The following is a 24,026-nucleotide window of genomic DNA, read 5'->3' as shown; positions in this document are numbered from 1 at the left end:
TTCATAACTCTCAGCAAAGATATATTCCAGTGTGAAATAAAGGGCTCAAGTTTCGGATGCCCGTTAGAACGGCGCAACGGGAGAAGCCCGCATAATTTGTAGAACAAAAATTGCGTCGAATACTTACCTCGCGATTCTCCGATAGCTGTAGGCCCATTTGCAGCTGGGCGCGACGCAGCAGGAGCTGCTGGGGGCGGAGCTACAGACCTGCAGCAAAAACACTGCCGGCAGCTGCGCATGTGCGCAGTAGCTCCCGGCCCTCCAAGTGCGTCCTGTCTCCGGGGCGACGACCCTATCCCAGGCCGAAGGGACATCGCCCCTATCCGGGGCCGAGTGGCCTGATGCATCTTACCTCGTCGGTGGGGCCCGCCTGCCCGGCCTCTTGCTGGGGGCGGGACCCGCCGGAAGTTCCCCATTGGAGATGGCGGTGGTGGGGCCCTCCCGCCCGGCCTTTCACTTCGGGCCCTGCCCGATGTCCCCCGAATTCGTCCTTGGAACCGGTGGTGGCGGCAGGGCCCATTCTGCCCATCTCCCTCATCCCCCCCCCCCCACCGTTCAACCACTACTCACCCCGTTCAGCCCCCTCCCAACCCCCCATTCAGCCCCCTCCCCCCGTTCAGCCCACCCTTCCTCCCCCCCGTTCAGCCCACCCTTCCTCCCCCCCCCCCGTTCAACCTCCCTCCCCCCTGTTCAGCTCCCCCTCGCCCCCGTTCAGCCCCCCTCCCCCCCATTCAGCCCCCTCCCCCCTGTTCAGCCCCCCTCCGACCCCCCCTGTTTAGCTCCCCCCGTTCAGCCCCCCCCCTCCGCCCCATTCATCCCCCCGTTCAGCACCCCCCGTTCAGCCCCCCCGTTCAGCCCCCCTCCCGCCTCCTCTCCCTCCCTCCCCTCCTCCTCTCCTCCCTCCCCCTCCCTCGCTCCCTCCCCCTCCTCTCCTTCCCCCTCCCCTCTCCTCTCCCCCTCCCCTCTCCTCTCTCCCCCCTTCCCCTCTCCTCCCCCTCTCCTCTCTCCTCCCTCCTCTCCCCTCGCCCCTCCTCCCCCCCACCTCCTCTCTCCCCCCCCACCCCTCACTCCCCCCACTCCTCGCTGTCAGAAACACAGAGAGACAGAAAGAGAGAGAGACTGGGGGGGGGGCCCGTTCCAGCACGCTGTTGGAGGGCTCCCGGTGCTGCAGTCAGTGAGTAGAAAGTTATTTTTTTATTTATTGATTGATTTTTAATTTTTTTTTATTTTTTATTAATTTTTTTTGATTGATTTATTGATTTATTTATCATTTATTATTGATGATGGCTCTTTATTTGTAAAATTGAAGTGTTTAATACTTGTAAACCCCCCTTCCCCCCCCATCTCTCATTCCTTACACCTGATTTATAAGTGTAGGCAAGGTTTTTCTGAGCGTACAAAAATCTACATTTACTCCATTCTACGTTAGGTTGGAGTAAGTTTTCGCTGCCTAAACGTGCAAAACAGGAGTAAGTGACTGGACACGCCCCCTTTTGAAACAAAATCTGTTCTACAATGAAACTATTCTAACTCACTAGAACTGGAGCAAACTAAATGTCGAGAATTGCAATTTCTAAGATGCTCCATTCTAAACTAGTTGCTCCAAAAAAATAGGAGCAACTCAGGCCGAAACTTGAGCCCAAAGACTCTAAGAGAAGGATGAACCATCCGTGGCTAACTAAGGAAGTAAAGGATGATATCAAATTGAAAACAAAGCCATACAATATTGCAAAGAACAGTGGAAGGCCAGAGGATTGGGAAATTTTTAGAAACCAGCAAAGGACGACTAAAAAAATGATAAAGAGAGAGAAGATAGTTTTGCAAGAAATATAAAAACAGACAGTAAGAGCTTCTACAAGTATATAAAAAGGAAGAGAGTAGCTAAAGTAAATGTTGATCACTTGGAGGATGAGTCTGGGAAATTAATAATGGAAACAGGGAAATGGCGGACACTTGGAACAAATATTTTGTATCGGTATTCACAGTAGAAGACACTAAAAGCATCCCAATAATTGATAATCAAGGAGCTATAGGGGAGGGGGCACAACTTAAAATACTTACTATCACTAGAGAAAAAGTACTAGGCAATCTAATGGGACTAAAGGTGGACAAGTCCCCTGGACTTGATGGCCTGCATCCTAGGGTCTTAAAAGAGGTAATTTGCAGAAATAATGATGCATTAGTTGTAATCTATCAAAATTCTCTGAATTCTGGAGAGGTCCCAGCGGACTGGAAAACCGCAAATGTAACACCCCTGTTTAAGAAAGGAGTGAGACAGAAAGCAGGAAACTTTCAACCAGTTAGCCTAACATCTGTCATTGGGAAAATGCTGGAGGACATAATTAAGGAAGTAGTAGCAGGACATTTAGAAAATCATAATGCAGTCAAGCACAGTCAGCATGGTTTTATGAACGGGAAATCATGTTTGACACATTTTCTGGAGTTCTTTGAGGATGTAATGAACAGTGTGGATAAAGGGGAACCAGTAGATGTCGTATGTGGATTTCCAGAAAGCATTCAATAAGGTGCCACATAAAAGGTTACTGCACAAGATAAGAGCTCATGGGGTTGGGGATAATATATTAGCATGGATAGAGGATTGGCTAACTAACAAAAAACAGAGAGTCGGGATAAATGGGTCATTTTCAGATTGTCAAACTGTAACTAGTGAGGTGCCACAGGGATCAGTGCTGGGGCCTCAACTATTTATAATCTATATTAATGACTTGAATGAAGGGACCGAGTGTAATGTCGCCAAATTTGCTGATGATACAAAGATAGGTGGGAAAGCAATTTGTGAGGAGGACACAAATAATCTGCAAAGGGATATAGATAGTCTAAGTGAGTGGGCAAAAAATTGGCAGATGGAGTATAATGTGGGAAAATGTGAGATTATCCACTTTGGTAAGAAAAATAAAAAAGCAAATTATTATTTAAATGGGGAGAGATTACAAAATTCTGTGGTACAGAGGGATCTGGGGGTTCTTGTACATGGTACACAAAATGTTAGTGTTATGTATGAATAAAGAGTCAGACTAAATACTGTGAGCTCAAAATAAAGTGTGACCATAGTCTTTTATTGCAGGTCTCCAGAGTGCCTCTCCAACCTGTGAAGCCTTCTTAAATACCTGTGCTCCCGAGGGATTGTGGGATCCCTTGGGACTCCAGGGGATGAGCCAAGGGACAAGTTATTTACAGGTTTACATATATAACAATACTCCCCCCCCCCCCCCACCCCCAAAGTCAATAGTGTAATTATTTACAAGGTGAGTCGATCTGGGGCCTTTCTTTCCCTGGTTGATGGATTCAGTGCAAATACTGGTTTTGGTGAATCGTTTGTTGGGCCCTCGCTGGGCTGCCTGGTGTGGTGAGTCCTGCTGGGCTGCTGCGGGTGATGGGTTTTGCTTCGTGGTCAACCGTGGCGTTGGTTGCAACTGCTGTGTATGTTGGGGGGTCAAAGAAGGTAGGATCCAGTGTGGGTTGCTCTAGATAGTCCGTGAATCCAAGTTTGATTTGGTCCAAGTGTGAATGAGTCCATTTGAAAGTTTGACCCGAAACACCCTACTCCCCTCTTTGGCCACAACAGTGCCGGGAAGTCACTTGGGATCTTGTCCATAGTTCAACACAAATACAGGATCATTGATTTCAATTTTGCATGACACATTTGTGCTATCATGATATGTACTTTGTTGAAGCCGCCTGCTCTCTACCTGTTCATGTAGATCAGGGTGGACTAACACGAGCCTTGTCTTAAGTGCCCTTTTCATGAACATTTAAGTGGGTGGAATCCCAGTGAGTGAGTGGGGTCTCGTGCGGTAGCTATGCAGGACTCGGGATAGGCAAGTCTGCAGTGAGCCTTCAGTTACCCTCTTCAAGCTCTGCTTGATGGTTTGCACTGCTCGCTCTGCCTGACCATTGGATGCTGGTTTGAACGGGGCAGATGTAACATGTTTGATCCTATTACGGGTCATGAACTCTTTGAACTCGGCACTGGTGAAACATGGCCCGTTGTCGCTCACAAGGACATCAGGCAGGCCATGCATGGCAAACATGGCCCGCAGGCTTTCAGTGATGCTTGCCAACATTATCTCACATTCAATCCATTTTGAGTACGCATCTACAACCACTAGGGACATTTTACCCAAAAGCAGGCCTGCATAGTCGACATGGACCCTGGACCACGGTTTGGAAGGCCAAGACCATCAACTTAGTGGTGCCTCCCTGGGTGCATTGCTTAACTGCGAGCATGTGTTACATTTGTGCACGCAGGACTCTAAGTCCGCATCGATACTGGGCCACCACACGTGGGATCTGGCTATCGCTTTCATCATTACAGTGCCTGGTTGAGTACTGTGGAGATCACTGATGAAAGTGTCCCTGCCCTTCTTGCGGACCACTACCCGATTATCCCACAGAAGGCAGTCTGCCTGTAAAGACATTTCAGCTTTTGGCTGTTGGTACGGCTTTATCTCTTCCTGCATTTCCACTGGGACACTGGACCAGCTCCCGTGAAGCACACAATTTTTTACTAGGGACAGTAAGGGGTCCTGGCTCGTCCAATGACGGGTGATTGCTCACTCTTGGATGCTTCCATTACCATGACTAAGTCTGTGGGCTGTGCCATTTTCACCCCCGTGGTGGGCAATGGCAGCTGACTGAGAGCATCAGTACAGTTTTCTGTGCCTGGCCTGTGGTGGATGGCGTAGTTGTATACGGATAATGTGAGCGCCCATCTCTGGATGCCGGCCGATGCATTCATATTTATCCCCTTACTTTCGGAAAAAAGAGCCATCAGTTTCCAATTCAAATTTGAGCTCAAACACATATGAATGCATTTTCTTTACCTCATAAACACACGCTAATGCTTCTTTTTCAATCATGCTGTCGGCTCTCAGCCTTAGACAGACTTCTGGATGCATAAGCAACCGGTTGCAATTTCCCAGATTCATTAGCTTGTTGCAATACACACCCGACCCTGTACGACGACGCATCACATGCTAGTACCAAACGCTTACATGGATCGTACAACACAAGCAATTTGTTTGAGCATAAGAATTTTCTCGCTTTTACAAAGGCAATTTTCTTGGCTTTTACCCCATACCCATTCGTCTCCTTTACGCAGTAAGGCGTGCAGTGGTTCTAACAGTGTGCTGAGACCCGGTAAGAAGTTACCAAAGTAGTTCAGGAGTCTTTTTTAACCAATAAGGGAATTAAGGTTAACGGGGAGCGGGCGGGTAAGTGGAGCTGAGTCCACGGCCAGATCAGCCATGATCTTATTGAATGGCAGAGCAGGCTCGAGAGGCTAGATGGCCTACTCCTGTTCCTAATTCTTATGTTCTTATGTTCTTATGTCCTAGAAACGACCCAGTTCCGTCACGTTCTGTGGCTTCGATGCGTTCTCGATTGCCTCCGTCTTCGAATTGGTGGCCCTGATGGCGTCTGCCGCGATTCTTCTCCCCAGGAACTCCACTTCACGCACTTTGAGCGTTTTAACCTGAGCCCCACGCGGTTGAGTTGACTAAGAACCTCCTCCAGGTTCTGCAGATGCTCGACTGTGTCCCGACCTGTAACCAAGATGTTGTCATGGAAGACCACCATGCGTGGGACCAACTACCGTAAGCTTTCCATGTTTCTCTGAAATATCGCCGCGGTTGATCGAATCCCAAACGGGTATCTGTTGTAAGTGAAGAGACCTTTGTGCGTGTTGATGCAGGTGAGGCCCTTCGATGATTCCTCCAGCTTCTGCGTTATATAGGCTGAGGTCAAGTCCAGCTTCATGAACGTCTTTCCTCCCGCCAGCATTGCAAAAAGGTCGTCTGCCTTTGGTAGTGGGTATTGGTCCTGCAGGGAGAAATGATTGATAGTTACTTTGTAATCACCACAGATTCTGATGGTGCCGTCTCCCTTGAAGACTGGGACAATCGGACTGGCCCACTTGTTGAATTCGATCGGCGAAATGATGCCCTCTCGTTGCAGCCGGTCCAGCTCGATCTCCACCCTCTCATCATGTACGGTACTGCTTGTTGTGTCCTTACACACTACTATGAATTCACACGAGGCACATTCTGCAGACAGGGTCATTCTGTGACCTTAATCTTTATTCACAGGACGAAGAAGTGATGATCCTGTGTGGGATCTCCCTTTATATACCTGGATGACCAGGTGAGGAGTGTCTCCCACAAGTTCACCCCCAGTGGTCAAGGTGGGCATTTCTTAGGTGTATACAGTATGCAGTGTTGTAACATGAAGGTTACAGTTACATGAAGGTTACAAACATGACATCACCTTCCCCCCCAACGTCTTATGGGGTCAAAGATTAAGTCTTTCGGGTGGTCGACGCTCTCTCGTGGAGCGCCGCAGTTGGGGCTCTGGTTGTGGAGCCTTGGCATGCGTCTCTCTCACCTGTGGTGATTCCGGCTTGTCCGGGCTGGCTGCAGGGACTGTGCATGCTGCTGAAAGTTCTTGTTGCTCGTTCACTGGCGGTGGTGTGGGCAGCATCTCATCATCTTCCTCAGGTTCCTCAGTGTCCATGCTGAACCTTTTTTTTAACTTGGTCCAGATGCTTGCGGCATGTCTGTCCATTGTTAAGTCTGACCACTATGACCCTATTCCCCTCTTTTCCAATTACAGTACCCTCAAGCCACTTGGGCCCCAAAGCGTGATTAAGAACAAATACAGGGTCATCGATTTCTATATATCTCCCCTTTGAGTTACGGTCATGGCACTCATTTTGGTACTGGCGCTTGCCCTCAACAATGTCTGACAGGACTGGATGCGTGAGGGACAGCCAAGTTTTAAGCGTACATTTCATGAGTAGTTCCGCGGGCGGGACTCCCATGAGCAAATGCAGTCGGGACCTATAGGCCAGCAGGAGGCGCGATAGGCGGCATTGAAGGGAGGGTCCTTGAATCTGGAGCATGCCTTGTTTTATGATTTGGACCACACGTTCCGCCTGGCCATTGGAAGCCGGCTTGAACGGTGCTGTCCTTACATGTTTGATGCCATTAGCCGACATGAACTCCCGGAATTTATAGCTAGTGAAGCACGGTACTTTGTCGCTAACCAGGATGTCCGGCAATCCATGGGTCACAAAGACCGCACGCAGACTCTCCACAGTGGTGGATGCTGTGCACGAATTCAATATGATGCACTCGGTCCATTTCGAGTACGCATCTACAACAATGAGGAATATTTTTCCCATGAACGGGCCCACATAGTCTACGTGAATACGTGACCATGGCTTGGTGGGCCAGGGCCACAGGCTGAGTGGGGCCTCCCTGGGGGCATTGCCCAGCTGGGCACACGTTGTGCACCTGCGAACACAGTGTTCCAGTTCCGAGTCAATTCCCGGCCACCATACATGTGACCGGGCAATGGCCTTCATTAGCACAATGCCTGGGTGCTTGCTGTGGAGTTCCCTGATGAATGCTTCCCTTTCCTTCTGGGGCATGACTACCCGGCTGTCCCATAGTAGGCAGTCGGCTTGGATGGAGAGTTCATCCATCAGTCTGTGAAACGGTCTGACCTCTTCAGGGCATGCTCCGTGTGCGGGCGCCCTATCCCCAGTCAGGACACATTTCTTAATCAAGGATAGGAGGGGATCTCTGTTGGTCCGGATTTTGATCTGGTGGGCTGTGATGGGGGAGCCTGCGCTGTCAAAGGCATCAACAGCCATGACCATCTTAACGCTTTGCTCCGCTGCCCCCTCAGTGGTGGCCAGTGGAAGCCTGCTGAGCGTGTCAATGTAATTTGCGGTGTCTGGCCGGTGCCGTATGGTGTAGTCATACGCAGCCAGTGTGAGAGCCCATCGCTGTATGCAAGCTGACGCATTGGCATTGACAGCTTTGCTGTCTGACAACAGGGATGTTAACAGCTTGTGGTCCGTTTCTAACTCGAACCTTCTGCCAAAAAGGTACTAGTGCATCTCTTTCACCCCGTAGACACATGCGAGTGCTTCCTTTTAAACCATCCCATATCCCCTTTCTGCTTGGGAGAGCGACCTGAAGGCATAAGCCACAGGTTGGAGTTGGCCCTCATCATTACTCTGCTGCAACACGCACCCAACCCCATAGGATGATGCATCACATGTCAAAACCAATTTCTTACAGGGGTTGTACGGGGTCAACAGCTTATTAGAACAAAGCAGGTTCCGCGCTCGATTGAAAGCCCGTTCCTGACAGTCCCCCCAAAACCAATCGCAACCCTTACACAGGAGCAAATGTAGCAGCTCCAACAATGTGCTTCAGTTCAGCAGAAAGTTCCCGAAATAGTTCAAGAGTCCCAGAAATGAACACAACTCCGATGCGTTGCCGGGCCTGGGCGCACGACGAATCGCCTCTGTTTTGGATTCGGTAGGCCGGATCCCGTCTGCGGCAACCCTCCTGCCCAAAAACTCAACCTCTGCGGCCAAAAACACACACTTGGACTTCTTTAGTCGCAGGCCTACCCAGTCCAGTCGGTGTAGCACCTCCTCCAGATTGTGGAGGTGTTCCTCGGTGTCTCGACCCGTGATAAGGATGTCGTCCTGAAATACGATTGTTCCAGGGATGGATTTGAGTCGGCTTTCTATGTTCCTTTGAAAGATAGCGGCTGCTGAACGAATGTCAAATGGACACCTGTTGTCGACAAACAGCCCCTTGTGCGTGATGATGGTGGTCAGTAGCTTGGATTCTTTGGCCAGTTCCTGGGTCATGTAGGCTGAAGTGAGATCCAACTTGGTGAACAGCTTGCCGCCTGCCAGCATGGCAAAAAGATTCTCCGCCCTTGGAAGTGGGTATTGGTCTTGTAATGACACTCGGTTGATAGTGGCCTTATAGTCGCCACAGATCCTGACCGAGCCATCGTTTTTAGGACAGGGACGATGAAGCTTGCGCAGTCGCTGAATTCAACGGGCGAAATTATGCCCTCTCTTAGCAACCTGTCCAACTCACTCTCAATTTTCTCCCACATCACATACGGCACAGCTCTGGCTTTAGGTGCACCGGTCTGGCGTCCAGGGTGATGCGTATCACAACTTTGGTACCTTTGAAAGTCCCAACACCAGGTTGAAATAGTGACTCAAATTTCTGTATGACCTGTGAGTATGAACTTCGCTCCACAGATGAAATGGCGTGCACATCCCCCCCATTTCCAGTTCATCTCAGCTAGCCAGCTCCTCCCCAAAAGCGCGATACCATTTCCCGGGACAATCCAGAGTGGCAGCCGGTTCTCTGATCCATTATGTGTGACCACCAACATTACACTGCCTAGCACTGGGATGATCTCTTTGGTGTACGTCCGTAATTGCGTGTCAATGCGTTCTAGTTTGGGTCTGCTAGCTCTGAGTGGCCATAGTTTCTCGAATTGTTGGACACTCATATGTGACTGGCTGGCCCCTGTGTCCAGCTCCATGCGTACCGGGATGCCATTTAATAGTACTTTCATCATCATAGGTGGCGTTTTTGTATATGAGCTGTGGATGTTTGCCACCTGAACTCGCTGAATTTCAGCAACCATTGCTTTGTCCCAAGCATAAACCTACCTTGTGGTTCACCTGCCTCGTAAATTAGCCTCGCTGCGGGCTTCCTGCACATTCTGGCTAAATGTCCACTGAAGTTACAATGTCTACAGATGAATTGTTGAAACCTGCAGGTTTTCGCAGCATGTTTGCCCCCGCACCTCCTGCATGAGCTGAGATTGTTGTGAACAAAAGGGCTGTTACCAGGCATTCCTCTCTGATTGTCTCTTTGATTACTCTTGAGCACTTTGTTAGTGGGTATCAATGGCCCCATCCCGGGACGTATAGTCCCTTGTGATGGTGTAAATGTCCGTTCAACTTGCCATTGTCTGTGTTGATGACCCACTCTAGAGTCTGTTGCTGCCTGGGTGGTGTAGAATTGCCCTTGCCTGCCTGCGGGGTTCTGCGTCGCGCTTACAATGTTAACTCCCTGCTCCATCGCCACGTTGGGAGCAGAGATGAGCGCGTATATTATCTTGGTTTCCTCCTCCCCGCCATGAAAGTTTGAGCTTTCAACGCCGCTGCTTCCAAGGTCAAGTCCTTGGTCTCAATTAGCTTTCTGAAAGCCCCCGGCATGACCAATGCCCTCAATGAAGAAATCCCGCAACATCTCCTCCCTGCAGGCGTCTGTGAACTTAGAGGTTGGCCAAGCGCCGAAGGTCCGCAACGAAGTCGGTGCATATAGAATCGGTGTCGGGCCATGTGTATACTGCTCGCCGGTGCTTCTGGTGGCCATTCTCATGAGTCGTTGATTCCCGTTTCTCGTCGCCAAATGTAGTGTCCTTACACAATACACAAGGTATTTACAGGTTTACATATATAACAGTTAGCATGCAGATACAGCAAATAATTAGGAAGGCAAATTGAATGTTGGTCTTTATTGCAAAGAGGATGGAGTATAAAAGTAGGGAAGTTCTGTTACAACTGTACAGGGCATTGGTAAGACCACACCTGGAGTACTGCGTACAGTTTTGATCTCCTTGTTTAAGGAAAGATATACTTGCATTGGAGGCAGTTCAGGGAAGGTTCACGAGGTTGATTCCTGAGATAAAGGGGTTTAAATATGAAAAAAGGTTGAGCAGGTTGGCCAAATACTCATTGGAGTTTAGAAGACTGAGAGCTGATCTTATTGAAACGTATAATAATCTGAGGTGGCTTATCAGGGTAGATGCAGAGTGGTTGTTTCCCCTCACGGGGGAATCTAGAACTAGGGGGCATAGTTTCAGAATAAGGGGTCGCCCATTTAAAACGGAAATGAGGAGGGTTGTGAATCTTTTGGAATTCTCGACCCCAGAGAGCTATGGAGGCTGGGTCATTGAATATATTTAAGGTAGAAATAGACAGATTTTTGAACAATAAGGGAGTCAAGGGTTATCGGGAGTGGGTGGGGAAGTGGAGTTGAGGCCAGGATCAGATCAGCCATGATCTATTATTGAATGGCAGAGCAGGCTCGAGTGGCCAAATGGCCTACTCCTGTTCCTATTTCTTATTAAGCAAATGAATAAAACTGTGGCAAAATGGATTTCCATGTAGGTAAATGTTAGGTCTTTGGACCTATAAAGGATAGAACAGAGTACTTTCTAAATTGTGAAAAGCTAGAAACAGAGACTTGGGGTCCATGGTTCCATGAACATGGATCATTAAAATATAGGTAGAAAGAGGGATGAGGTCCTGCAGGCAGATTTTATGGAGCTAGGAAAGGGATTAAAAAGCAGGACCTCAAAGGTAGTAATCTCCGTATTACTCTCAGTGCCACGAGCTAGTAAGTATAGAAATAGGAGGATAGAGCAGATGAGTGCGTGGCTGGAGAGATGATGCGGAGGGAGGGCTTTCGATTCCTGGGACATTGGGTCCGGTTCTGGGGCAGGTGGGACCTGTACAGGCTGGATGGGTTGCACCTCAACAGAGCCGGGACCAATATCCTTGGGGTTGGGGGTTGCTAGTGCTGTTGGGGAGGGTTTAAACTAATTTGGCTGGGGGATGGGCACCAGAATGTAGCAGTAGAAAGGAGAAACAAGGTGTACAAGGGATTGGGAGAGACAGATAGCACTGGAGTAAGAAATCGTATGGTATTAGGTAGGGTCAGACTAAGAGAGAATACAAGAAGGTCCAATATAGGTTTACAGTGCATGTGTGTGAACGCACGAAACGTGGTAGATAAGGTTGGTGAGCTGCAGGCGCAAATAGCCACATGTGGCGATAATGAAGACTTGGCACAAAAAGGTCAGGATTGGGTACTAATTATTCCTGGATATAATGTTCAGGAAAGATAGGGAAGGAAAGAAAGGAGATGGGCTGGCAGTATTGATCAAGGAGGATATTACAGTGCTGTTGAGAGAGGATATCCTGGAGGGATCAAGGATAGAATCTATTTGGTTAGAATTAAGAAACAATAGAGGTGCCACTACACTACTTGGTGTATTCTATAGGCCATCAACTAGTGAGAAGGATATAGAGGAGCAAATTTGCAGGGAAATTACAGAGAGGTACAAGGACTATAGAGTAGTAATCATGGGGGACTTCAATTATCCTAATATAGACTGGGATAGTAATAGTGTAAAGGGCAGAGAGAAGGACAAATTTCTGAAGTATGTTCTGGAGAATTGTCTTGATCAGTACATTTCCGGCCCAACGAGGAAGAAGGCATTGCTGGATCTGGTTCTGGGAATGAGGTGGGTCAAGTAGAGCAAGTGTCAGCAGGGCAACATTTAGGGAACAGGGATCATAGTATCATAAGGTTTAGATTAGCTATAGAAAAGTACATGGAGCAATCTAGAGTAAAAATACTTAATTGGAGGAGGGCAAATTTCAGTGGGTTGAGAATGGATCGGCCCCGGGTGAAATTGGAATCCAAGATTGGCAGCCAAAACTGTAATTGAACAATGGGCTGCCTTTAAAGAGGAGATGGTTCGGGTACAGTCAAGGTACATTCCCACGACAGGGAAAGGTAAGGCAATCAAAGTCAGAGCTCCCTGGATGACGAAAAGATAAAGAGTAAGATGAAGCAGAAAAAGGGGGCGTATGAGAGATGTCAGGTTGAAAATACAAATAAGAACCAGGCTGAATATACGAAATTCGGAGGGGAAGTGAAAAAGGAAATAAGAGGGGAAAAGAGAGAGTATGAAAATAGAGTGACAGCTAACATAAAAGGGAATCCAAAAGTTTTCTGTAGGATAATAAATAATAAATGGGTAGTAAGAGGACCAAAAAAGAGACCTAAGCATGGAGATAGGGGGCATGGCTGAGGTACTAAATTACTTTTGTCTTTACCAAGGAAGAAGATGTTGCCAAAGTCATAGTGAAAGAGGAGGTAGTAGAGATAATGGATGAGATAAAGATTGATAAAGAGGAGGTACTAGAAAGGCTGGCTACACTTAAAGTAGATAAGTCACCAGGACCAGATGGGATGCATCCTAGGATGCTGAGGGAGGTAAGAGTGGAAATTGTGGGGCTACTGGGCATAATCTTCCAATCCTCCTTAGTTACTAGGTTGGTGCCAGAGGACTGGGGAATTGCAAATGTTACACCCTTGTTCAAAAAAGGGTGTAAGGAGAAACCCAGCAACTGCAGACTAGTCAGTTAAACCTCGGTCGTGGGGAAGCTTTTAGAAAAGATAATCCATGAAAAAATTAACTCTCACTTGGACTAGTGTGGATTAAATAAGGAAAGCCAGCACAGATTTGTCAAAGGCAAATCATGTTTAATTTAACTTGATTGAGTTTTTGATGAGGTAACAGAGAGGGTTGATTCGGGCAATGTGGTTGATGTGGTGTAAATCGACTTCCAAAAGGCGTTTCATAAAGTGCCTCATAATAGGCTTGCCAGCAAAGTTGAAGCCCATGGAATATCATCATCATCATAGGCAGTCCCTCGAAATCGAGGAAGACTTGCTTCCACTCCAAAAGTGCGTTTTCTGGGGACAGACAGTCGTTGGAGGAAAGGTTGGGTGGGGAGTCTGGTTTGCCGCACGTTTCTTCCGTTGCCTGTGCTTGCTTTCTGCATGCTCTCGGTGACAAGACTCGAGGTGCTCAGCGCCCTCCCGGATGCTCTTCCTCCACTTAGGGCAGTCGGTAATAAAAGGGACAGTGGCAGCATGAATACGAAATTGGCTGTGACAGGAAACAGAGAGTAGTGGTGAACGGTTGTTTATTGGACTGGAGGAAAGTATACAGTGGTGTACCTCAGGGGTCGGTACTCGGACCACTGCTTTTCTTGATGTATATTAATGACTTGGATATGGGTGTACAGGGCACAATTTCAAAATTTGCAGATGACACAAAACTTGGAAGAATAGTGAATAGTGAGGAGGATAGTTTTAGACTTCAAGAGGACATAGATAGGCTGGTGTAATTGGCAGGCATGTGGCAGATGACATTTAATGCTGAAAAGTGTGAAGTGATACATTTTGGTAGGAAGAACGAGGAGAGGCAATATAAACTAAAGAATATAATTCTAAAGGGGGTAGATGTGCACAAATCGTTGGAAGTTGAGAAAGCAGTTAAAAAAGAATACAGGATCCTGGGCTTCATAAGTAGAGATATAGGGCTAGATTTTCCACTTTTTTTGCATGCATAACGCCCACTTAACGTCCATTTTAACGCTTAAATGACATATAACACCCAGATATTGTCCATTTAGCCACAAAATGGAAACTGATGCCTATTTTTCAGATACATCGGCGAGCGTTACTTTCCTCATGTGTGTAACGCCGGGAAAAAATAATACCGCCCGCCCACTTTTTTGGGGCGGAATGATCAGAATAGGCGAAACCAACGCCCATAATATCGCCCAGCATTACTTTCCGCACGTGAATAATGCCGAGATTCAATAATACCGACCGTCCACATTATTTTGTCGCAAAGATCACATTTGCCAAAACTAACGCCCAGGAGATTGCCCAGCATCACTTTCTCCACCTCGCACACATCTCGCCCACAGTATCGCTCACCCAAAAAGCCGCTGGGAAAAAGTGGAACTAACCGGAACTACTCACAGCGGTATGGACGCCATGTTCTAAATCACATGTCGTATCATTTAAAAGGCTACTCTGCTTCAACCTCGCGGGAGTTCGGATGTACTCTGGAGGTCTTTGGAGGTGATGTGAACATCTGAACAAACATCTTTATCATACTGTAACGATTGGAACTTAATAGGTGTCTTCATCAGGACATTCATTCTTTGTGACCAATCGGTGGAAAACAGATAGCTATTGGAATGGGGCCTGTCCTTTCTCTCCCTCTCTTGATGACCAATTACATGCTGAAGACTCGCGATGGCAGAAGGTACGCTCCACAGTATTATGTGCCCAATGTAAGATGTGCCAGACTGATGAGGAGGACCAAACGTTACACACCTGCAAGTTCAGGGAGAAGCAGTCTTACCTCAACTTGTCCGATAACATCTGCCTTCGGAGACTGCGCTTCCACAAAGAGGTTTTCACTGAGGTATTCCAGGTCATAAGGGGAGATCTGCAACCTGCCAGCACCATCAGTACGGCGCTGTCCGTTGAGGTCAAAGTCACTGCGCCACTGTCGTTTTACGCATCGGGTTCTTTTCAGGCTTCAGTTGGCGACATTTGCAGTCTGTCTCAGCATGCCACACATTGCTGCATTAGACAAGTCATTGAAGCCCTGTACATACGCAGGAAGGACTTTCATCAGCTTCCCTATGACCAGGGAGACTCAGACTGAGAGGGCTTTAGGATTCTATCAAATTGCTGTTTACATTGTGCAAAGTCCTGTCCCCTCAGTACAGATTCACACGAGGCATATAGTGAAGTCAAAGTCACGCTGGATCTGCACCTTTATTTCACAGCTCTGGAATGCTGCACCTGCCTGAGACCTGTCCTTATATACCTGTCTCTTGCAAGTGCACCCCTGGTGGTAAGGTATGCTGGTGGTTACAGGTCATATCTTATTACAGTCATGTATAGCATGTTAGGATACAGTTATATATAATAATGTAAGATACATGACATCATCCTCCCCCAAGGTCTTATTGTCTTTATAGGTTCAGTCTCTCAGGTGGTCTACGCTCTCGCGTGGAACGTCTGAGTTGTGGTTCAGTTGTTTGCCTTGGTGTCTATTTTTCTTTGGGTGTGGTTGCTGGTATCTCGCCTGGGCTGTCTGTTTCGATTGGTGTGATTGTTGTTGACTCGCCTGGGCTGTCTGTTGGGATTGCCTTTTCCTCAGGTTGTTCCCTCTGTCTGTCCACCAGGTGTGGTGCAAGTTCCACATTGTAGTCTGCCTCTGGTTCCGCAATGTTGTTGGTAAATCTGCTTTTGACTTGGTCTACATGCCTCCGGCAGGTTTTGCCATTGTCCATTTGTACTACCAGTAGCCTGTTTCCTTCCTTGCCCGTTACTGTCCCTGCAAGCCATTTGGGATCCTTGCCATAGTTTAATACAAACACTTTGTCCCCTATCTCATTGCATCTCCCCGTCGAATTTCTGTCATGGTACTCAGTCAGCTTACGGCGCTTTGCCTCAACGATTTCGTGCATGTCTGGGAGGATTAATGAGAGCCTTGTTTTTAAAGTCCTTTTCATCAACAGTTGCGCGGGGGGGATCCCAGTCAGTGAGTGCGGACGAGATCTGTATGCCAACAGCAGTCGCGACAGGCGACCCTGCAGCGTGAGACCTTGGATTTTAAGCATGCCTTGTTTAATGATTTGCACTGCTTTCTCCGCCTGGCCGTTGGAGGCCAGCTTGAATGGTGCCGCCTTGACATGATTTATGCCGTGGTCAATTATAAAGTCTTGGAATTCTGCGCTGGTGAAGCACGGACCATTGTCACTGACCAATATGTCAGGGATTCCGTGCGTTGCAAACATGGTTGCGAGGCTCTCCACAGTGGTGGAGGTTGTGCTCGAGTTTAAAATGGTGCATTTGATCCACTTTGAAAATGCATCTACAACTACGAGGAACATTTTGCCCATGAATGGGCCCGCATAGTCTACGTGCACCCGCGACCACGTTTTTGTAGGCCAGGGCCAGTGGCTCAGTGGAGCCTCCCTGGGGGCATTGCTGAGTTGGGCACAAATGGTGCACCTTCGGACGCAGAGCTCCAAGTCCGCGTCAATACCAGGCCACCAGACGTGGGATCTGGCTATGGCCTTCATGAGAACGATCCCCGGGTGCTCGCGGTGGAGCTCCCGGACAAATGCCTCTCTGCCTCACAGAGGTATGATTACTCGGCTGCCCCACATCAGGTCACTCTGGACCTGTACCTTTATTTCACAGCTCTGGAATGCTGCACTTGCCTGAGACCTGTCCTTATATACCTGTCTCTTGCAAGTGCACACCTGGTGGTAAGGTATGCTGGTGGTTACAGGTCATATCTTATTACAGTCATGTATAGCATGTTAGGATACAGTTATATATAATAATGTAAGATACATGACACATTGTACATTAATGATTTAGGCGAGGGGATTAAATGTAGTATCTCCAAATTTGCGGATGACACTAAGTTGGGTGGCAGTGTGAGCTGCGAGAAGGATGCTATTAGGCTGCAGAGTGACTTGGATAGGTTAGGTGAGTGGGCAAATGCATGGCAGATGAAGTATAATGTGGATAAATGTGAGGTTATCCACTTTTGTGGTTAAAAACAGAGAGACAGACTATTATCTGAATGGTGACAGATTAGGAAAAGGGGAGTGCAACGAGACCTGGGTGTCATGGTACATCAGTCATTGAAGGTTGGCATGCAGGTACAGCAGGCAGTTAAGAAAGCAAATGGCATGTTGGCCTTCACAGCGAGGGGATTTGAGTACAGGGGCAGGGAGGTGTTACTACAGTTGTACAGAGCCTTGGTGAGGCCACACCTGGAGTATTATGTACAGTTTTGGTCTCCGAACTTGAGGAAGGACGTTCTTGCTATTGAGGGAGTGCAGCGAAGGTTCACCAGACTGATTCCCGGGATGGCAGGACTGACATATCAAGAAAGACTGGATCAACTGGGCTTGTATTCACTGGAGTTCAGAAGAATGAGAGGGGATCTCATAGAAACGTTTAAAATTCTGACGGGTTTAGACAGGTTAGATGCAGGAAGAATGTTCCCAATGTTGGGGAAGTCCAGAACCAGGGATCACAGTCTAAGGATAAGAGGTAAGCCATTTAGGACCGAGATGAAGAGAAACTTCTTCACCCAGAGAGTGATGAACCTGTGGAATTCTCTACCACAGAAAGTTGTTGAGGCCAATTCACTAAATATATTCAAAAAGGAGTTAGATGTCATCCTTACTACTAGGGGGATCAAGGGGTATGGCGAGAAAGCAGGAATGGGGTACTGAAGTTGCATGTTCAGCCATGAACTCATTGAATGGCGTTGCAGGCTCGAAGGGCCGAATGGCCTACTCCTGCACCTATTTTCTATGTTTCTATGTTTCCCCAAGGTGCAGGGAGCAATAGACTGTACACACATCACGATGCGGGCACCTTTTCAGGATGCAGAGGTTTTCAGGAATTGCAAGGATTTCCACTCCCTGAATGTGCAACTGGTTGTCGACCACCAGCAAATTATTATGGCAGTGAATGCTAAATTTCCAGGCAGCATCTATGATGCTCACGTCCTGCATGAGAGCACTGTATCTGACTTGTTTAACAATCAGCCACAAGATCAATGCTGGTGACAAAGGATATGGCCTCGCCACCTGGCTGATGACCCCCTTGCGTGACACCCACACCGATACAACGAGAGCCACAGAGCCACTCGCAATATCGTGGAGAAAACCATTGGAGTGCTTAAGCAGTGCTTTAGATGCCTGGACCGCTCAGGAAGTGAGCTCCAATCCCACCCTGAGCAGGTAGCTGAATTCGTGGTGGTGTGCTCCATGCTGCATAACTTGGCTATCAGGAGGGGACAAGAATTGCCAGAAGAGTCTGACAGTCCACCTCAGCAAAGAGAGGAAGAGGTGGACGAGGAGGTGGATGCTGACATCGGGCCAGACAATCAGGCTGACGATGAAGCCACGCCCCTGCCCCCCTGTCGATGTTGCTCCTGGCTCTCGTGTCGTTGGCAATGGGGGTGCGGCACCTTGGGGTGCAGTGACATGCTCCGGAACCACTGGGAGCCCTCTGCCAGCAGTGTTCCTGGCTACCAGCTCCAGGGCCTCCTCCATCCCTTCCATGTTATATCTTATTTGTTGGACAAAACTCAGTGCCCACTATGTGTTCTTGATGCTTAGGCTTTTTGCTGCTGGTGAATCTCCCTCGTACCTCCAACAACAGCCAAGCAAGCACACAACAAACCCACACACGCTTTCAGTCCCTCTCTGCTCCCTCTCTGTCTCCTCTTCTGCGCATGTAATGATGACCCCTGACCTCCTGAATCGCGGGAAATGAGCGTTGCCATGCTGTTGCTAAGGATGGCGACACTTTACGGCAGAAGGACAGAGAGATTTAACGCTACCATCCATTTCATATTGCTTATGGTAATGCCCAATTTCAAAAATGGAGACTAGGGGCTTTGAGAATGGGTGACAAGCTGGCGATCTGAAAACCCATTTTTACCGCCCACGTTGGAAATGACGCCATTTTTGGGTGATCTGCACCAAAGTGTAAAATCTAGCCCATAGAGTACAAAAGCAAGGAAGTTATGATGAACCTTTATAAAACACTGGTTCGGCCTTAACTGTGTCCAATTCTGGGCACCGCACTTTAGGAAGGATGTGAAGGCCTTTGAAAGTGTGCAGTAAAGATTTACAAGAATGGTTCCAGGGATGAGGGACTTCAGTTATGAGCATAGACTAGAAAGGCTGGGGTTGTTCTCCTTTGAGCAGAGAAGTTGAGAGAAGATTTGATAGAGGTGTTCAAAATCATGAGGGCTCTAGACAGAGTAGAGAGAGAGAAACTGTTCCCATTGCAGGAAGGGTCGAGAACCAGAGGACACAAATTTAATGTCATTGGCAAAAGAACAAAAGGCAACATAAAGGAAAAATGTTTTTACTCAGCGAATGATTAGGATCTTGAATGCACTGCCTGAAAGGGTGGTGGAGGCAGATTCAATCGTGGCTTTCTAAAGAAAATTGGATAAGTACCTGAAGGAAAAAATTTGCAGGGCTACAGGGAAAGGACAGGGGCATGGGACTAGCTGAAGTGCTCTTGCAGAGAGCCAGCACAGGCTCAATGGGCCAAATGGCCTTCTGTGCTGTAACCATCATATGATTATATGATTCTATGAGTGCTACCGCTGAACCAAGCTGACATTTGGGTATATATGAGAACAGCCATGCTCTAGCACATCAGTGTGGTTACCCACCAGACTTAGTAAGTGCATTTTACACTGATGTTAAAACAATGTATTTAACAAATACATAATTGTCCAAGAAATTTGAATATTATTTGTTAAAAATGTATAATATCATTGCATATACTAGGCTTTCAGTACATTCGGGTGCATACTGTAGGTGCTACAGAGTCAGCAACCGTGCGAAATGACTTCACGTGCACTTTGTGTAACTCTGCACTCAAGGAAGATGTGAAATTCAGAGTGCTGGGTGGTATGTGTATAATTTTTTACATTCTCAGTTTAATTCCTTGTATTCTCAGTTTAAATGTACATGATATAATGATGCTTGGGACATATTACTGAGAGACAATTCTAAAACAGCAGTAAAATAACTTTCATAAGTGTGTAGCTTAAAGGGCTCAGTACTAAAGAACTGAACCTGCTACAAATGTATTGCTTAATACATTTTGGAAATACAAATGAGAGTTTCTATCACTATTTTAATAATGCTTTGAATGCTTTGTTTGAATTATCAGTAATAATATTCCATAATTTTGAGTATCACACAACAATTAAATGATTTGATATAACATAAGTACGTCAAATGATGCAACTGTAAAATATATCCCCCCTGTGGCTTAGCTGGTTAACTAAATTATTAGTTGAACTATACGAGCCAAGAAAGATCCACATTTGATTCCTACTCTTTGCTGAGTTAGCTTATCTCAGCCTGTGTGTCAACAAGGGCACTACATTTAACTTCACTGGCCCCAGATTACAGAGCGAAAGTAAACCAGGATTCCTAGTCCTCATTGCTAACCAGAGACTCTTTGTGGAGGTTTTTGTGTGGAGAGAGGGTGAGAGAGACTGGACCAGTCTCAAATGTGATGTCTCTTTGCCATCAACTTATCACTGTGATCATATAACCTCATTGTCATGGCCTCATACAAGAAGAACCCTGGCCTACCTTTCCCTCCTTAATCTGGTCACTTGGATGAGTTCTTGGGGGATTCTAACATCTTTGAAACTATAGCACAGCAAAGACATCAAGAAGGAAGGAGGGACATGGAAAAGTTAGTGGAGAAGGAGGGAAAAACATTTTGTAACACAGTACCTTTCCATATATTTTTAATAATATGTCAGGTTTGTTGTTCGGATTATTTTCCCTTTTTACCACCATCCATTTTATCATTCTGTTAATATTATTTCTGACAAAAACAATTATCACCAGTACATGTGGCCATGCTTAGCTCTCAGCTTGAATTTGTGCATTATGCGGTTTTTGTAATGGAGGTAATATGAAATCAGAAGCTCAACTCGGGGTCCAACAGTGTGCTGAGATTGGTTCAGCCTGAGACAGAGGCCGAGAGAGGGATAGTGTTGGAGGCGAGGGTACGGAGTTTGTGGCAGGGGCTGAAAATGATATCTTTTGATATACTGTAGTGCATTATTTTTGAATTATGTTATGTTTCTTTCAGTTAAAAGTTTTAAAAATAATTTAAATGTAGGAAAGCAGTATAAAACTGAATAACATTTTTATTATTACTTTCAGATATGCTCTCAAAATATGATATTGTATAATTTGTATTCCAATCCATGAGCTATTGTGAATTTTTAGTAACTTGGTTTAAGTTTTTTGTGATGAGAATTTTTAAATTGTTTTTTAACTCTATACTCATGAACACAGGGTCAATGGGGTAGATTTTGGCTGAGCCCATTTTTCAGCACACTTACCTGAGTTGCGCTGCTTAAGTAGGTGCGGAGATGCTCTGTTTTTTTTGGAGCAAATTGATTTTTCTGGAGTATCTTAAAAAATCCCCATTCTGCACATTTAATTTGCGTCAGTGTGAGTTAGTTAGGATTTTTTTTAGTTTAGTTGCAACTTTGGCCGCTGTCTGGCCTCTTCACTGCAGTCGCACAGCGTGGCCTGTCGACTCGGGTGGAGCCTGCGTTTTGCGCTGGAAAATGTTCCGGGACGTCTGCACATGCGCAGGGTGATTAGTGATGTCCGCGCATGCGCAGTAGTGCTGCGCGTTGGCAATCGGCTATTACAGATCGGACACTGTTCTGAGAACAATAGCCAGCTCCTCCCATGAGGAAGGTTACTGAGGCACGGCACTGAACAGAGACAGATCAAGAGCTAGATTTTACACTTTTTTTGCATGCATAACGCCCACTTAATGTCCATGTTACCACTGAAATGACGTATAACACCCAGATATCGCCCATTTAGCCATAAAATGGAAACTGATGCCCATTTTTCGTTCACTTATCGGCGAGCGTTACTTTCCCCATGTGTGTAACTGTAATGACTCAAGAGTCTGGTTACTGTAAACTCACTCAGGTGCAACCTAATCCATCTTTATTCCAGCCCGAGAGTGCCTGCCTGACAAAGACACCCAGCTTATATACAGGTAACCAAGCACATATGCTACATGCGTACAGCCCAATGACCTCGGACCACGGCCCCCACCTGGTGTCTGGTGACCCCCCAAGCATAATACATTACATAACATCCCCCTTTAAAATCTTAACAATAGTCTTTTTACAAATTAAGATGGTCTGGGGCTTTCCTCTCACGAGTTAATTGTCTCAATTCAACTTTGGCTCTGGGCGAGCGTTCTGAGTCCTTTGAGACTGAGGGCTGAGTAGCCGATCTGATGGGAGTGGTCATGACCACATCAGAGACTGAAGGTTCAGAAGTCAGTAATGTCAACAGAGTCCTCTGATGAGTGAACAATGGTTGGTTGGTCACTGACTGCATCTTCCTCACTTGGTTCCAGTTTATCCGTGTGCTACAGTTTACCCTGGTCAAGGTGTTTCCTGCATGTTTGCCCATTCTTGAGCACGACAATAAACACTCTGTTACCCTCCTTGGCTATAACAGTGCTGGCGATCCACTTTGGACCTTGACCATAGTTGAGTACATAAACCGGATCGTTGACCGAGATGTCACATGACATGGCAACACAATCATGACACCATTGCTGACTTTGACGTCTGTTTTCAACACAATCGTTCAAATCAGGATGAACAAGAGAAAGCCTGGTCTTGAGATTTCTCTTCATCAGTAGTTCAGCAGGAGGAACCCCTTTAAGCGTATGAGGTCTTGACCTGTAACTGAGCAATATACATGACAACCGTCTCTGCAGTGATTCCTGAGTTACACGTTTCATACTTTGCTTGATCGTTTGAATGGCACGCTCTGCTTGACCATTAGAAGCAGGCTTGAATGGAGCTGATCTCACATGTCTGATGCCATTGAGTTTCATGAACTCCTGGAACTCAAGACTTGTGAAGCAAGATCCGTTGTCGCTCACAACAATGTTAGGCAAACCATGAGTAGCAAACATGATATGAAGGCTGTAGACGTGCTGGATGACATAATAACACACTCTATCCACTTAGAATATGCATCTACTACGACAAAAAACATCTTTCCTAGGAACGGGCCCGCAAAATCAATGTGGATCCTCGACCATGATGGTTTGGATGGCCACGACCAAAGACTCAGCAGAGATTCCGCTGGTACTTTACTTAGCTGCATGCAAGTATTGCACTGATGCACGCATGATTCCAGATCAGAGTCAATTCCAGGCCATCATACATGAGACCTAGCAATGGACTTCATCATGACAATACCAGGATGAGTGCTATGAAGTTCACGTACAAATTTTTCTCGACCTTTCTTAGGCATGATTACATGATTACCCCACAGTAAACAGTCTGACTGAATGGACAGCTCATCCTTGCAACGGTTGTAAGGTTTGGTCTCCTCACGCATCTCCATAGGTATTGCAGACCAATCACCACTGAGTACACACCGTTTCACAACTGATAAAATAGGGTCACGGCTGGTCCAGATCCTAACTTGTTGAGCAGTGACAGGGGTTCCTTCACTTTCAAAAGCATCCATTACTAACAGTAGATCTGCAGGTTGAGGCATCTCCATCTCAGTTGTGGGTAAGAACAGATGACTCTGCATCAACACAATTCTCAGTACCAGGTCTATGACGGATGACGTAATCATAGATAGACAATGTCAGCGCCCACCTTTGAATGCGACAATGCATTGGTATTAATAAACAATGAAATGAGTGGCTTGTGATCCGTTTCTAGTTCAAAACAGGTACTGGTGCATTTTTTTTATCCCATACACACAGGCCAAAGCTTCTTTCTCTACCATACTGTCAGCTCTTTCCACTTTAGACAGACTTCTCGAAGCGAAGCATACACAACAGATTGTAGCTTGCCGGATTCATTTGCTTGTTGGAGTACGCAGCCAACCCCATATAATGAAG

At 46.8% G+C, this 24,026-nt stretch overlaps 1 protein-coding gene across 1 annotated transcript in view; it reads left to right on the top strand.

Annotated features, from left to right (window-relative positions):
* Positions 1–24,026, top strand: part of mcmdc2 (minichromosome maintenance domain containing 2) — a 163,955-nt gene that overhangs the window by 35,561 nt on the left and 104,368 nt on the right. The window contains exon 5 of the mRNA XM_070884760.1: positions 19,874–19,996. Coding sequence (XP_070740861.1) covers positions 19,874–19,996 — 123 coding nt within the window. The remainder of the gene's footprint in view (positions 1–19,873; positions 19,997–24,026) is intronic.

This window comes from Pristiophorus japonicus, chromosome 1, assembly GCF_044704955.1.
Source record: "Pristiophorus japonicus isolate sPriJap1 chromosome 1, sPriJap1.hap1, whole genome shotgun sequence".
NCBI classification, from domain to species: Eukaryota; Metazoa; Chordata; class Chondrichthyes; family Pristiophoridae; genus Pristiophorus; species Pristiophorus japonicus.
Note: the sequence above shows the minus strand (reverse complement) of the source record. Positions and strands in the feature narration are given on the sequence as shown.